General features: G+C 50.1%; 5 protein-coding genes across 5 annotated transcripts; 2 read left to right on the forward strand and 3 right to left on the reverse strand.

Moving 5' to 3' along the window:
* Positions 1-102: 102 nt before the first annotated feature.
* On the reverse strand, positions 103-5878 carry RhiXN_02966 (structural constituent of cell wall; the record flags this gene model as incomplete). Its single annotated transcript, XM_043322783.1, has 7 exons — positions 103-687; positions 739-3162; positions 3270-4788; positions 4842-4944; positions 4996-5188; positions 5240-5701; positions 5759-5878. The coding sequence occupies 7 exons, from the start codon at positions 5876-5878 to the stop codon at positions 103-105; spliced, it is 5406 nt and encodes a 1801-aa protein (XP_043178279.1).
* Positions 5879-6642: 764 nt separating this feature from the next.
* Positions 6643-7425, forward strand: RhiXN_02967 (OsmC domain-containing protein; the record flags this gene model as incomplete). Its single annotated transcript, XM_043322784.1, has 6 exons — positions 6643-6735; positions 6796-6927; positions 6987-7038; positions 7088-7150; positions 7219-7304; positions 7366-7425. The coding sequence occupies 6 exons, from the start codon at positions 6643-6645 to the stop codon at positions 7423-7425; spliced, it is 486 nt and encodes a 161-aa protein (XP_043178280.1).
* An 897-nt stretch (positions 7426-8322) lies between these two features.
* RhiXN_02968 (uncharacterized protein) lies at positions 8323-10082 on the reverse strand (the record flags this gene model as incomplete). Its single annotated transcript, XM_043322785.1, has 3 exons — positions 8323-8645; positions 8681-9655; positions 9713-10082. 3 exons carry the CDS (start codon positions 10080-10082, stop codon positions 8323-8325), a joined length of 1668 nt encoding a protein of 555 aa, XP_043178281.1.
* A 514-nt stretch (positions 10083-10596) lies between these two features.
* On the forward strand, positions 10597-14906 carry RhiXN_02969 (protein arginine N-methyltransferase 5; the record flags this gene model as incomplete). Its single annotated transcript, XM_043322786.1, has 14 exons — positions 10597-10987; positions 11048-11133; positions 11182-11479; positions 11539-11705; positions 11761-11952; positions 12001-12078; positions 12131-12174; positions 12219-12341; positions 12390-12565; positions 12619-12864; positions 14117-14169; positions 14225-14524; positions 14575-14673; positions 14727-14906. The coding sequence occupies 14 exons, from the start codon at positions 10597-10599 to the stop codon at positions 14904-14906; spliced, it is 2433 nt and encodes an 810-aa protein (XP_043178282.1).
* A 43-nt stretch (positions 14907-14949) lies between these two features.
* RhiXN_02970 (glutathione S-transferase) lies at positions 14950-15873 on the reverse strand (the record flags this gene model as incomplete). Its single annotated transcript, XM_043322787.1, has 3 exons — positions 14950-15530; positions 15596-15726; positions 15785-15873. The coding sequence occupies 3 exons, from the start codon at positions 15871-15873 to the stop codon at positions 14950-14952; spliced, it is 801 nt and encodes a 266-aa protein (XP_043178283.1).
* Positions 15874-16058: the final 185 nt, after the last annotated feature.

Here is a 16058-nt window from a genome sequence, read left to right on the forward strand (position 1 = left end):
AAAACAAAATATTGCTAACTATCAGGCCCGGCGAGAAACCCAGAAAAAAGAAACCCGAGGAAAACAAATGCATCTCTAATAAATAGTCAATGTAGCGATAGATCATGACTGGTACTTTCCAATCAATTCCTTCAATTTTGCTTGTCCAACCGGGATATTATCCGAAGTTTGACTCGCCTTTCGTACCAAAGCGTCGTCAGATTGTGACTCGGGGATAGATGGCGCAAACGACATCATACGGGTTCGGTTTCCCGAGGAACCTACGGGACGAGCAAGAGAGGCGGTGGAAGATAGTATGGGAACTGCTTGACCTGTGTGGATCATTGCTGGGACCGATGTAGATTTGATCATGCCAGTGCTTGTCCCTTCGCTTGGCGAAACACCTTTAGCCGTAATTCCAAACATCCCCATTGGTGCTGTGTATCTCTTTGCCTGATGTTTCCGTTCGGAAGCAGGAGCAGCGGTGGAACCGTCTTTTCCGTTCTCCCATATGGATGTTACAGAAGTCACTTGGCCTCCTCGTCCTCCTCGAGCAGATTGTTGAATATTGTGTTTGTCTATCAACTCCCTATCGCTAGGCATTAGCGCAGGGGGTCTAGAAGAAACCGGTCTAGGTCGGGGATGCTTCAGCTGGGGGTCATAGGCTACTCGGCCCACTGGGGTTGACTCTCGCGAAAGCAGCTCCTCCTGTCTCTAGTTTCAGCATCTCGATGATGAGATTTAAAGAAAGATGCTCACCATAGTAGGCTCTTCGTGAGTTGAAAGTTGGACATCCCAATACGACTGAAGGGGCAATCCATTCATGTCGGATGAGCGGATTACTCTCGTAGGTGGCGGCGCTTGTGGAGTGTACTCATTACCGAGCCACATCGGTACCCGTGTGATAGCCTCCCGCTTCAGTCTGAATAATTCGGCTTCCCGAAGGGCAGCATCTGCCCGTTCTCGAGCATCACGTCCAGGAAGTATCACTGGAACTTCAAAACCTGAGCTTGTGATAGGAATCAATGATCGAGCGGTGGGGAGGGTGGGAGGGACAGGATTTGCCGTGAATACAGGGGAAGGTGACCTCAAAGGTAAGTTCCGATTCAATATAGGTGATGCCTGAGGAGAAGGAATAGGACGAGGTGCAAGGATTTCTACAGGAGAGTGAACGGTCCGGACCGGAGTCATCCTAGGAGGCGACTGGGGTTGGGTTGGAAGCGACCGAATCTGCGCTTGTGCATGGCGGGTTCCCACAATCGGCTTGTGCGTGTTGGCCTGTTGAGGCTGGAGAATTTGACGAGTTTTTTGAGGAGAAACCGTAGGTTTCTCGGAAGAGTCATTCCTCTTCATTACAGCAAGTGATTCAAAATACTTCGCCTTTTGAGCAGCCTGAGATTCGCCGCCAGCCCTCTGAGGATCCGATGCCCTCCGCTGTTCACCTCCAAATACGTCGCTCTCGATAGGAACAATTGGCCGAGTCTGGGATTCCTTGGGATGAGGTCTTCGAGGACCAGGATCCTGGCGTTTGGGAGAGGATGGCTGAGCTTGCATGGGTGGTAGGTGGTCAACTATACGATCTCCGGAGCGAGGGAATGGCGGAGGCGGGGGCCTAGGCGCAGCTATTGGTCTCGATGGTGCGATTGGTTTTACTGGAGACTGGGGTAGAGGGACCGACGCAGCTGGTATGGGAGAAGGTGGAGTACGGGGCCGAGCCTTGGGTTGTGGTGGTGGCTTCGTAGAGGAAACCGGTCTCAGGTTGGCTCTATGGCTCGTAAGAATGGCTTCGGGCCCCGACGTAGGGATAGGAGAAGGACCAGCTGTTGAGGGCTTGGAGACCGGAGGGTCCGTAAGTTGATAGCGTACTGCAGGTTTAGAAACCGGGCCGTCAGACAGTTGATACCGAGGTACATGGTTGGGAACCATCGGCGACGTTGCTGGTGCCAATGGCTTTGGACGAGTAGGCGAAGCAGATGCTTGGCTAGGCTCTTCCTGAGGAAACGGAGTGGGCTCGACCGGTTTCCGAGGTGAGCGAACAGGCGACTGAGGAACATCCCTTGTGACATTCGGCACCTCTGGTTCAGCTGGTATGAGAGTTATAGGTTCATACGGAAGTTCAGAAGGGCCCAAGGGCTGAGTTTCAATAACAGGGGTCGATACGGTTGTGAATGGAGGGTGACGGGTCCCTCCTTGCACCTGGGGTTGAGGAGGTGCAGTCGCTGGTTGAGGCCGACTCGCTGGAATTGGCCACGGGGTGGCCGGGGCATTCGGCTGTCGAGCAGGAGCTTGCACAAGCGCCCGGGCAGGAGCTGGCGCAGGTTCAGGTGCTTTGGGTCGAGGAGCAGCCTTGGGCATTGGATTGTCTGTAAGTTCATACCGCACCAACGGCTTTGATTCAGTGATAGGACTGGAAGTCGCTTCAACCGATGCAGGGCGTGATGTGGGCCTCGACTGTAGAGGAGTCGATGTCGCTTGGGAGAAGTAATCTGGTAATGGCCGGGAAGGGGCGCTTGCTCGTTGCGTGGGGGCTCGATTTGCCTGGACAGATGGCTGAGAAGGTAATTGGGTAGTCTCTGCTATCTTTGGCGTTCCTGGCTGAGGCGAAGCCTTGGGCATTGGATTATCCGATAGCTCATATCGCACCAAAGGTTTAGCTTGGGAAATATGCGGACTAGATGTATGCGGAGAAGGCGGATCAGGTTCAGGCGAAGATATCTGCACAGGAGAGATGGGCTGAGTCGAAGGTGGGAGCGATCCAGGCCTGGACCGCGAAGAAGTACCTGGCGACTTGTTATGGGGTTCCTGAGGCGGTTGAACAACAGAATAGCTGGGTGGTCGTGTGGAAGGTTTCCCATGCAACTGGGCAGATGGTCTAGAAGGCGATCGAACTGGCGATTGAATAGTGCTTGTCGGCGGTCCCACAGTGCCCAAGTCAGTAACAACCTTGGGCATAGGTCCATCTGTTAGCTCATACCGCACCAGCGGTTTAGCTTCGGCAACTGGAATAGGATCACCGCGTGGAGAGGGCGGACGAGAACTTGCTGGTGTCTTACGCTCTGGTAAAATAGGAAGATCCTCGTTTCCGTCCACAGATGGGACAGGTTTACGAACAATCGGAGGTTTCGGCTTCTCAAAACTAGCAGCAGGTATTTCTGGCACAGCGAAAGCAGGTATAATAGGTTTCTATGGGCAGCCGCAAAGGATTTGAGCTTCCCTATCCGCGCAATCTCCCCCCAGTCAATAGTAGGCTCTTCTTTCTGGACCGGTATTGATTGCTCTGGTTCCTGTACCGGCTTTCGGGTGGGTGAGGTGGGTGGAAGAGGCGACTGTTCTGGTCTAATCGTCAGACGCCGTTCCAGGGCAGTCAACCCAGTCGACATGGGCTGAAGTGGGTTAAATACTGGGGGAGGTGGACGGCTCGTACTGGGTGTCACTGTGGGAGCACTAGCGCTATGGGGAAGCTTCTTTCTAGGAGAGGTTGGAGGCCTTTCAGTCGATGGCGCCGGAGTTGGAGTTGCAGGAGCATCCTTTGGCCCGTTTTCAACGCGGACCGGAGGTTGGGGCAATGCTCTTCCTGGACTGCGGTTCTCTCTACCCCCTCGAGGACCTGGTGGCGGCTGAGATTGCTGTTCGGATTTCCTAGGAGAACGCTCGGGCGATTTTCTACTGACGCGCCGGGCTTCCCTTGCGCCTTTGATCCCGGATTTTTCCACCTCATTCTCCACTGCTATCGGTTCTGAGCCTTGGATCTGACCTATTACTGCACCGTGATCAGCATTTTTGCCGCGGAGCACGGCCCCGGGAAGTGGCGATTTCGCCAATTGTGGACTAAGGATACCCAGCTCGGTGTCTGCAATAGATTCCGGAACTGGCATCTCGGCTGAAGCAGGGTGGCTTGGAGGACCTGGGAATCGGCGCCCGGTAGGAGACACAGAACGCGTTCGGGACGACATCTTCAGGTGCTCCGATACACGCGATGCTCGCGTCCCTTTACCTTCCACCGGGTCTGGGACTTCGGCAGCTGCCTGTATGCGGCCTGCCGCAGGGGATAGAGGACCACCATTAGGAGGTAAATTAACACCGACTTCATGGATGTGAGGCTCTGCGCTAGTAGGGCGGGGCGGTAGAGGTGGTGGTACGTTGGACATAGACTCTCTAGGTTTCGATTGGGGCTTTCGTTGCGGAGGTTGGGGCAACGCCCTGCGAGGAGACTGAGGAGATTTAGGGGCAGTTGAGGGTAGCGGTGACCTCGGGGGGGAGTACACCTCGGGTTGCTGGAGGTGGGGGTGATTCTGGTAGGCATGCACTGGGGACGTTGTGCGAGGATAGCCCGGGGCGGGCGTTGTAGATGGGCTGGGAGACATTGAAGGGCCGGGTGGTATAGACAAGGCGGGCGACATGGGGTGTACAGGCGACATGGGGTGCACCGGTGACATAGGATGCACGGGCGACATAGGATGCATGGGTGACATTGGTAGAATTGGAGATATGGGTAAGCCAGGAGAGGTAGGGGGTGCCGGAAACTGACTCAAGATATGGGGTATTTGAGGAGATGGGGGCGGAAAATATAATTGCGTGTACGGCAATGTGGGAGATGCTGCCAGGGGATACGACGAATATCCGGTGGGTTGAGATTGTACTGGTGATTGAGAAGGCGGGAAGGGTGAGCGCGGCGGTTCGTATAGAGTATGTGGAGAACTGGCCCTCGACAACGCTGGGTCTTGGTTCGGCAGCCCTAAACTCTGTGCTTCAGGAGCTGAAGCGGATGGGTGAGAAATCACGACCGGGAGATTCAATACTAAATCCTTGCTGTTCGGGTCGAATATCAGCATGGCGGATATACTCTCTCGGAAGTAACTCACGCCCCAACACCCATGCACAATCTAACGCTAACTGATCCTCGAATGTCAAATAATGCGGGAATTGTCTTGTCCGCACCAGCCTCGCCGCTTTCTCGCGAGCCACCTATGAAAGCCTCTGTTTAACTTTCCAATATGTATAATAAAATTAACACACCTTTTACCGTCCTGGCATTTCGGGGCACATTTACGACAAGCTTAGCAACCCCCTCAAGCCCGGGAGGGCAGCAGTACTCAGCACTGTGGAACGCTGCGGTGACCAGAGTGTCGGACAATATCAGGTTTGCGTGCTGAGGGGGTGGGTTATCCAGGTGGAGCATGCGCTGGAGAGTCACGTTGACCCCAGCTGTCTACTCGGTAGAAAGTTAATGGACGTTTTGCTTGGTATAAGCAATCCGCACCTTTCTTGGTGAATGGTTTTTTACGTGGAGCTCGATGCAACACGTTTGTCCTGCGATCACGGCGCCTCCCAGCACCTTGCCCTGCATCCAAACCTTTCCACTTTCTCCAACAACTGTTCCTGCCGACTCGACTTCCTGCACGGCACTCTCTACAACCTGCACTTCTTGAGTGTCTGTTACTAAACGCATCTCTCCTTTCCAGGCAACAGAGGCACTAGCTCGAATCTCGTATCGAATTTTCGCGAGTCCTGATCCAAAGTCGACCGAAGCTGGCGATGTTAAAGGTAACGGAAACCGGAAAAAGAACGTGGTGATGCCACGACGAGCTGGGAAGTGATGAGCTGGAATGTCCCTTTTCCATCCTCTGGCAACACCGCATTCGAAGGAGGTAGACCTGGCCCTGGAAGATTCTACGGGTATGAATAAATGTCGAAGTAGCTGCATGATCCCTTGAGTTGATTTCTGAAGAATGGTGCGAGTAAACATTTCATATGCATAATATCTGTACGTTAAACACACCTTGATAGGCCATGAGCTCAACCATGAGTGTTCCCAGCGCCAGCCCCCTCTCTGTTCTGCATTCAAGATCCATTTTCCCAGCAATTTCTGAGCCAGCGACATAAAAGGACGACGCCACATGGGCGGTTACTCTAAGTTTCGCATGGTGAGGACCAGCATTCATCATTTGTTGACGTCCAGGCTGTATTGCAGGCATCTTCAATCGTCTGAATCAAATACCAATCCCGGGTCTGCCCAGTTGCCCGCTCGAATCAAAGGCAGACCTAGAGCTGTCGTCGGTCGAACCAGGTGATGAATGACGTTGTCTGTAGAAATTAGGTCAAGCCCCTGTCTCAGCGCTAACGTGCCTACCGACCCAGACCAATTTGGGCCCATCACGTGAGTCGCGTGAGTGGCTCCTTACCGTGGCAATCGTATTTACGAAGCGGATCAGGGTTCTACCGCCCCCAGTTTAATTCACATCATCTTGAACTTCGGGTTATCTTGCTTCAGCTTGATAAACGTGGAGCGTCTAGCAGAGTGCTCGAGGCTCCTAGCGTTGTGTGACCAACGCACAACTTTTAACCTTTATATAGAATCTATACGCGTATACATACAGCTGTCCATGTTACGTGCATGTTGACCGGGCCATATAGAACAATACATTGATGCTACTGACTTGGGCATGTAAGTACACAACGGTGTTCAGCTCTGCGGTCGAACCACGAAACGTGCCTTTCTCGGTTATATCGTCGATAAGATCAGTAACACATGGCCCACGGCATTCCTCGCTAGTAAATTACACCCTCTCCCGACACTGAACATTCAAACCTCTACATCTACCAAGATCAAACCAGACAGGGCATTTAAATAAGTACTAGGTTAATCGTAACACTAGGAGCACAATGTTTCCAGTACTCAGATCGCTCGGTAAAGTCCCTGTCTTCCGCCACCCGCTCCTCCAACGTCGAGGGGTGATATCCCTGGCCAACACAAAGGTAGCTACTATACGGTTTACAATACTACAGCTTCTGACCTCCTCGGGACCTCGACTCTAGTATACAGCCACGGCCATTGCGTCTGGCGCAGGCTGGGATGGCAGAACCGAACTTGAAGATGGCTCACTTACCTTGGATATGGCCGTTCCTCAGGAAATGGGCGGTACAGGGAACGGGAAAAATCCTGACCAGGTTTGTACTTTAGCTTACAAAGATTGACACTATTTTGATCCAGTAATTAATTCGTACAGCTTCTCGCCCTGGGATATGCTTGCAAGTACCGGAATATTCCAATTATGTTCAGTGTATTTATTATTCTTCATAGCTTGCTTCCTTGGCGCCCTTCGGCTAGCCGCCAAAAATAAAAACATCAAGCTTTCAAACGATGTACAAGTCAAAGCTGCAGTTTCATTTGGTCCGTTTTGATATTTCCCGAGAGGGGACACATGTACTGTGTACTTGGGTGCTCACTATTTTCGATAGGCGATGCTGAAGGCTCTGGTTTCGGGCTTGGCGTCGAGTTGACCGTCATTGGGGCTGATTCAGCTTTAGCGCAAGCAGCGCATGAGGTGAGACATCTCTTTCATTGAACGCGACTCCAACGTGTTCTTATTCTCATTCCTCGTTAAGATATGCCCCTACTCCCGGCTCTTCAAAGAAGGAGCAGAGATTAAGACAGCAATTGAGTAAAACACTTAAAATATTACATTGTAAAAACAAAGGTGAATAATAAAGTCAACCGAATGGTGTATTGTTTGCCCAGGCGTGTTCCGTCCAGTGAAACTGGGGCATGTAGTAATTAGCCTCATGGAATACGTTTCCTACCAGGAGCGGTCTTTGAATTCGCATCACATTTTCTGATATAACAGGTATGTGTATGCGTGCCATTGCCCGGCGCTGTTTGCACGAACAAACGTAGGCTATATGATACCAAGTTCTGTGCGACCCAAGACATCCAGTTCGATATTCTGGGTTCTTTTGACCTTACGCATATATGAGCTCGTCACGTCACTAGAATAAATATTCAATAGTACAAAATGCAGCAAATGGGAGATAGAATGCACATGTGTGGGACCTATTTATTCCGAGCCTCTCCCAAGTTGGTCTTGATGTAGTGTACAATAATTCTTATTTTGTATGAATGCCGGAAAATGCATGGATCATATTGAGCATTGGCGTTAACTTAAAGAAATTACACGAGGTTGCGTACGGTGCGGCTGACAACGAACGCTGAAAGCCGACAAGCCTCCCTCAGCTATAGCCTAGAACATGGTCTGGTGCAGGTGTAGGAAATTGGTAGCAATCAAGCATCATTTATGTGTGGACTCCCACTCGCCCCTCTCCCATTGTTAACACTGTCATTTAACCTTCCGACCAGAGCCAAGGTCCTATTCACGTCGAGTTTATGTTATGAAACCATAAAAGCATTAAAAAACTAGATACATAAGCGCTGAGGTACAGACAAATGAATTACAAGCGAAATAACTTAGAAACAATTTAATCATGAGCAGCGGTACCTAGATGCAAATAATGTGAAGGCCAATCAGCCCAGGAAAAGAGAAACCCCACGCTAAATAAATCCGTCTACTACCGTTCTCTCTTCAACGCTTCTAGGACGTTCCGTTCTACACCAGCTTCAATTTTGCAACCCCACAGCTGGCGTCTTGCCGCAAGGAGCTTTTGTTCCAGTTCTTTTTTGCGAGCGCGAGCCCGTTCCAGCAGGGCGGCCGCCTCGGCTCTAGTTGGGATGCGCGCTGTTCCAGCCGAAGTGGCTTGCTGTTTTAGCTCTTGCTCCGAAATCGAACGAGTAGATTGCTCAGGCTCTTGTATACCTGAAATCGGGGTCGAGAGAGTCTGACCACTTTGGATAAGATCTGTGGGGAAAAGCTGCTCTTCGGGAGCCCAACCGGCTAGTAGATCTCGAGAGGAAAACCCGCAAGACTACCCCAGTCAATGGAAGAATCAGAAGCCAGAGGTTCAAGCATGGGCATCGGTTCATTGGTGGACGCCGTGTTGTCAGATCCTGAAGGCAAAGCTCGGAATAGCTCTTCCAAATCAACATCAAAGTTGTCAAAGTTTTGGGAGGCATTTGGGGGTTGTAGATAGCCCGGATTACTGGATAGGGCAAGCAATTCCGGGTCTATAACGATATCCATCGGGACGGTTTGGTCAACCTCAGTGATTGTTGAGGGAGGTAGATCACCCAGCTCCATGGCAGAAGCTTCGACGTCAGAGAAGAGACTTGGTTCAAATACTTGTTCGGTAGGGCAATTAAGGCCTGACCCGTCGTGCGGAACGAATGTGGTAGTGGTGGGAGTATCGGGAGTAGCGGGCATGGGGGTAGAAGCAGCAGATGACGCTGACTTGGAAGTCGCATCTTCTGTAGCACGCATTGCTTCGACTAATTTCTTGAGCAGTGTCAGTCCAAGCGCCGGATTATTGCTTCGAGCTGGGCTAGCCAGGTGGCGTAATAAACGTAAAAATGGGGTACCAGTCAGCCGTCCATTGGCTAGATATACCGCAGTGTCACGGGAAATACTAGTTCGGCCACGAGGAATGGCGGTAGGTGTCTTCAAGATAGTCCGCAGGGTTTGGGTGAGAACATCGGAAGGGTCGTCTGGTAGTGCGTTGAGCAATATGTGAGCCTCTTGCGAACGGGTGATGCGCCGAGTAGCTCCTAGGGGTATGGTGGATGACAATTGACTAGGGGGTTCGTCCGGAATGATGACTGGGTCTGTGGCAGTACCAGTTCCTGAAGTAATCGTGGGCGCGTTGGAATGCACTGGAAGATTGACCTTTCCTTTCGAGCTTCGAGGCGCATGCCGAGACAAATTTGTTGGTGGAGCCAAGAGTCCAGCTACCGACTTCAATTTTGCTTGTGTCAAGGTATTGGTAGTTCCTACCGCCAACCCTAAGTTTTCTACAGACTTACAGTCAGAAGGTGATAAAGCCTCGGTTAGATGTGAATAATACGTACCAAGAATACTTTTGCGATTATCAACGGAAGCACGACCTCCCATATCAACGCGTCGCCTTTTGGTCTGTGGACCGGGACCCGGCGACGCGTCTCGTTTATTATTGTGGGAATAGACCTTTGAGACTGTGCTCATCGCTGGGGAAATGCTATGACTGGACAAGCGCCCAGAAGAATGAGTGTGTTCAGTTGAGCTAGGGACCGAAGAGGGTGCAATGGTCCCCACGTTTTGTGATAAGACAGCAGCCCGAGGAAATTGTATCATCGAGCGCTTCTGAGTAGCTTGAGGCTCACTCTCGGCCTCGTCCTGGTACTCGCCATCACCAAAGAGCGACTCGAGGTCGGTGTGATCCTCGTGGCTGGGAGAGGCCATGTTTGGCGTGACTACTTGACTCAGTTTCGGTGTTGGACACAGGCTAGATACTCGTACCATATACAGTCACGTATATTACACCCTGGTCGTCGGGAGAGTTGCTATGACGGGCCTCGGCGTTTGAAGTGTGGTGGAAGTCAAGACTGCACAAATGATAATTTGACAAGGGTTTGTGGCATGCTCGGTCACGTGGACAGGAAGTTTACATTGGCTCCCTCCACCTGTTGTATTTCATTGGCTATCCAACAGTAGCCATTCTATTTGGACAGCCCAGTAGAAACCAAGCTCGAGCTATCAATAGTTCCGGCCACGCCATTTATTACTCGCCCGCACTGTTGCCGTTAGACAAGCCTCTAATTCAAGCTTTGAAGCTCGTACCTGGGACGCGACAATTTGTCCTGGGCGCTTTCAGAGTGAACTTATCAAAATCGAATAGTCATCCTTGCAGATCTTTTGCGGTCATTGAAACGCCTGCCTAAACAATAAACGGTTTTCATACCGTCGACTGTATGCAATGAATCGATCGACTTACTCTCGCTTTGTTACTGTTGGGCTCTCTGGTTCTCGTAATGAATTTCGACCCGACTACGTGCCCTCAGATAATATTCAATCTGAAATCGACAGTGCTCTCAGCGCCAACTATGATAGCATCTCTATTTCCTTGGCTAATGAGCGCTGGAAGACTCGTTGGCAGAAGATGTGTCTCAGTGGTCCCCAGACCCCACCAAATTATTCAGATTCGCTTCAGGGACAACGCTCTCCAGCGCGGATAAAACTTGAGAACACCGCATCGGGATTGTTCAAAGCTCCTTCTGACCATAAGGATGCAGAAATAGAGATGGAAGCAGAGCTCTGGAGAGCTGGGGGTGGGTTCCAGCGCGACGAAGTCAATATCATGCGGAATGGTAAGCCCGCTATTATCTGTTAGTGAAAACAAACCTTAGAATATACACTACGGCCCCCAGATCAAGCCGAACATGTCATTGGTTTTATTTCCGACTGGCTGGAGTTAGATTCTCAAATCGAAGGTGTTCGATATGACTCTGAAATAGTAGGTACTATAAATATATCTGAGATCTATTTCTAATAACTTTTTTAGGCACTTAGACAAGAGCTCCAGTATGCCTCATACTTGGGAATATCAAACGTTATTTTACCACCTCCAAGGAGGGGCCAAGAGATAACCACGTATGCGCGCGCTGTCAAGGATTGCCTCACATCCTCTGCTGTCTCCCCGTATATGTCGCTTTCTGTCCGTATTCCGGTATGCGATATTCCGCCCGAAGACGGGAATGCAGCAAAGGGAGTGAGTGACTATGAAGATGAATTAAGCGCAACCTGGCAAATGTGGAATACTATCAGGATGGTCTGTGGCCCTACTCAACGAGTATCCGTCGGTATGTGTTCCAAATCTTTTTTAAAGCACTAAGCACCGATCAAACACGTTTTCTGCTAGCTCTCGATTTAACTCCTGCCCTCCCCGCTTCTTCAGGAGTGCTTGCCCGCTGGAGTGCGGAGCATGTTCAGCATTTGATACTGCCCGCCACCACATTTATTCCCAACGGAAAAGGCTATCCTGTTTTACCAAAACTCACGCAGGGATTCTTGCGGGATCTTTTCAAGGTAACATAAAAGATCGTCAAGATCAATGGGTCCGGACTCACTTTTTCCGGGTTAGAATCGCCCCAACATCATTTTATCCAAAACGCAAGCCAGCCTACACAATTTAGGCGGGGAACTTGCATATATCCAATATGTGAGGCACTTGGAAAAAACAAGCCCATTCAACGTAGCTAGAGATGCACCTGATGGTCTAACCGTTGAGAGCTTTGGACGCGGGTATGAGGATTATCTGCAAGCGCCGCTGCAGGTGAGCTCTGAGACTTTAATTCCTTAATAGATTGCTGACTTGGAATAGCCCCTAATGGACAACCTTGCGAGCATGACATACGAGGTCTTCGAAAAAGACCCGGTCAAATATCGGCAATACGAGCAGGTATGTGAAAAGTACATATGTTGCTATTCATGCTACCCATATAATCCGCCAGGCAGTTTACCGGGCGTTATTGGATCAAAGCCCGGAATCAACAACGTGCGTTATTGCTTGGTCTAAAAAATCGTCTGACCTATCTCTAGGATCATTTGCGTTGCTGGTGCAGGGAGGGGCCCAATCGTTTCCAACTGTATCCGTGCAGTGGAGAGATCGGGACGAGATGCACGTATCTATGCCATCGAGAAGAATCCAAGTGCCTTCGTAACGTATGTCTTTTCTGCATACTGCAAAACTCCGTTGTTGATCAAACACAGGCTCCAAGGTCGCAAAGCCCGTGAATGGCCTGACTTTGTGCATATTAAATTTGGCGACATGCGAACCGTACAATTACCCGAACCGGTTGATATTCTAGTTAGCGAACTGTTGGGGTCGTTTGGGGATAACGAACTCAGTCCAGAGTGTCTCGATGGGGCGATGCGCTTGTTGAAACGTAAGCACCTACATGTATGCGCTTCAATATCCAAGTTAACACGTGGGGTCAAGCCGAGGGGATCTCAATCCCTGCTTCCTATACTGCTTACCTCGCTCCTATCTCTGCATCTAGGCTATACAACGACCCTAGCGGTCTCTTGAGGGAGACCAAAGGCGCTGAAACGCCGTATGTAGTTATGTTACATGCCATCAATACGTTAAGCGGGGACGAGGAAGACAAGCACCCCCGATGCGGCCCTAAAATCCAAGATTGTTGGACGTTTGAACACCCCAGGAAGATTGTGTTAGATCCGCAGGGTGAGTTACCAGTGAATTTGCTCGCTTATTCCTTAACACCAACTCAAACATTGTGCCACAACCAGGACTACCAATTACGAACACACATAACAATGCGGCATGTCACCTAACATTTCACATCCCCTGTGCTGGCCTCATGCATGGGTTGGCCGGCTATTTCGAGGCCGTTTTATACAAAGACGTGGGAATAACCACACACCCTGAACGCATGGAGCAGGTATCTCCAAACATGCTGAGTTGGTTCCCGATATTTTTCCCATTCAAGGTATGAGTGCCAATGTACGAGCAACCATACAGCGCTTATATATTACTCAGGAACCCTTGTATCTACCCTCAAATTCCGAGCTCGATGTTTATATGTGGAGATTGAGTGACACTCAAAAGGTCTGGTACGAATGGATGGGGGAATCTTTCCTCCCATGCGTGGTTGCAGGCAGCTCGGCAACTCTACCCAGTCCAGTAAAATCAAACACATTGGGTATTTCGTTGGGCAATCAATTTTTACCTAGTCCCATGTTGGACGCACCGTCAGGATGGGGACAGCCTAGATCTGACAGCTACTTCTCGGCGGAGGGGGAAAGGGAGTTGAGGGTAAAGATAGGCCAGACGGCTTTGCATAACCCCGGAGGAAGGAGCAGCTGGATTGGATTATGATGTCCCTATATCCCATTTTATTATGATAAATTGAAAGATTCGGGGAGTCTCGGCTTCAAAAAAAAAGCTTGTAAATTAGGAAAAACGTTGCCTACTAGGTTGGGTCTTGATTATTAGATATGGTGATGACTGAGGTAAGCATGTTGGTGCTGAATAGAATGATCAACTGAGCCGAGACGTCAGTCACTCGCGCAATCACCACAAATATCTGAATTTACCATTGACTCCCTTCTAACTCTATAGCTTGTTCAATTGAGGTGCTATTTTGCTCGGGGATAATGTCAAGCTCCTACTTATCATCTGATTTCAACTTTATGCCCAACGAAGAACCCGCGCTACATTTGTCAAAAGATTCAAAGACTATTGGCCGGAATATTCGATTGAAGAGTAGTGAGTGATACTATACCACCAAGTCACAGTAGCCATAATGCTGCTTCAGGACACTGAGACCAGGGTTTGCCCCTTTGTGATATATAGTCCCGAGTTCCCCAGGAATAAGACGGCAGCCGTGTTATCCTTCTATTCATACGAGACGGCCACCTCCGAGTTTTGTTGACGACAAGATCGCAACATTTGCGATCTCACCCCGGAGATGTAGCATTGCCGGGTGGAAAAACAGATCCGATGGACGCTAGCCCCGTAGCCACAGCGGTAAGAACTCAAACAACTCGATACAAATAATAACGTCATTGCTGCACTCTCGAAGCTTAGAGAGGCCAACGAAGAAATTGGGTTACCCGTTCCAAGCTCAGCCGTCCATGTTTTGGGTGTCTTGACTCCATTTGTGTCGTATTACAAGCTTGCAGTGACGCCCGTGATCGCTTTTTTGAGTGATTTATCGCTCTTGGAACATCTCAAGCCCAATCCCGAGGAAGTAGACGAGATATTTGATCATCCCTTGGAGGCAATCCTCTCGCCGGAACTTGCAGCAAGCTTAGCACCCAAGCCCGGTCGACTGTTATCCGAGCGTGGGAGTGAGAAATGGCGGTATGAACCCGAGTATCATGTACGTCAAATTATATACCAAGGGCGAATAGAAAATTGACATAATACCAGTACATGAGAGATTCGGCATGGTTACACGGAAGCCAATACCGCATGCACAAATTTCGATCAGTTACTACACCTATTAGTGGCCTAACTTCTGATATCCTTGTAGGTGCACTCTTCTTGTTCATGGTGCTACTGTTGAAACCCAATTCATCTAGATTTTAGCTGCGAAAATAGCATACGTCCGGAATACTGATTACGAGCGATACGCTGAAAACCATGTTACCCCCGATATTGCACTTGGGTGGGCCATGGAACAGCATGCCGAGGCCGCCAGGGCTACATCTCAGCCACAGGCATCAAGTGCTGAATCACATATCGAAGGTCTCGCGGATTGACTTGTATTTAACCATTTCAGCATATAATATACTTGGACAGCATTCAAACTTCAGTAGATTTAGTCTCCAGCTCTTCAATCGCTTGCCATATCTTAGCCCATCTCCCTCCGTCCCACTCAAACAGTTCCTTCCAACGGTGACCTTCGGGGCCTTCTGCACGACGAAGCCAAACCAGAACACCCGCAATCATGAAATCCGCATTTGAGATCTCCTTGCCCAGGACAAACGGTCCAACCTGATCCATCGGGCCGTTCAAATCGAGCAGCTTTCCAAGCGTCGCCCAAGCCTCCCTAATCTCAGTAGACCATTTCGGTTCTTCCTCCTTGAGCAATTCAACGAGCGGCTTCCCAAACCCTTCCTCGCGAGTTCGCATAAAGTATTCGTGCCCCCTGTCGTCCAGTATATGGTTTGTGCCAATGAGCGCGATCGCAGTGTCAGCGATAGCGTTGTAGGCCGTGCGGCCGATCGTGGCAGACATCGCACGGTTCACTGCGATCGCGCCGTGAGGAAATAGGGAAGGGTATTTGGGAGGTGGATATGTGCGTTCAAGGTATAGCGAGATCGCCCAAGAGTCCGGAACATAAATCGGCTCGCCTCCTGGTTCAGATGAAGGATCGGCGATCACTGGAAGCCCCTAAGATGTCAATATACGAATATGCGTTACTCGGTAGTAGAGAAAAATGAAGCACCTGGAACTGTATAAGGGAATTCGCCGCCGGGATGGGCGGGAGCGGCGCCAAGTTTCTGCATAAGCGGCGCGATATCGGGATATGATACATATTCCACACGAAACGGGAGCCCCTTGTGAATTAAAGCAAGTCTAAGATGATGATATGTGTGAGTTGCATAATCATATTCAAGTCAACAAGCACACACACCTAGTCTTGTATGTATTCGGAGACCATGGTGTATTGTTTCGACTTGCTAAATCATAAAGTATGATGGGGGAATCTTTAGTAGCGGCCATATTTCGACGGGATCCTGGAACTAGTACGCCTGGAATCAATGTATGCTTATATACATCTGCATGACCAAGAAAGGCGCCCAGCATTGGTTCTGATCCACTGGAACGTCTGATCACGAAGTACCGTCCCACATGGCTGGCCGAGCGTCAAAGCAGAGCAATGACGATATGAATATCGAGTGCGGGGT

Source organism: Rhizoctonia solani, chromosome 3 (assembly GCF_016906535.1).
Source record: "Rhizoctonia solani chromosome 3, complete sequence".
Taxonomy (NCBI): Eukaryota; Fungi; Basidiomycota; class Agaricomycetes; order Cantharellales; family Ceratobasidiaceae; genus Rhizoctonia; species Rhizoctonia solani.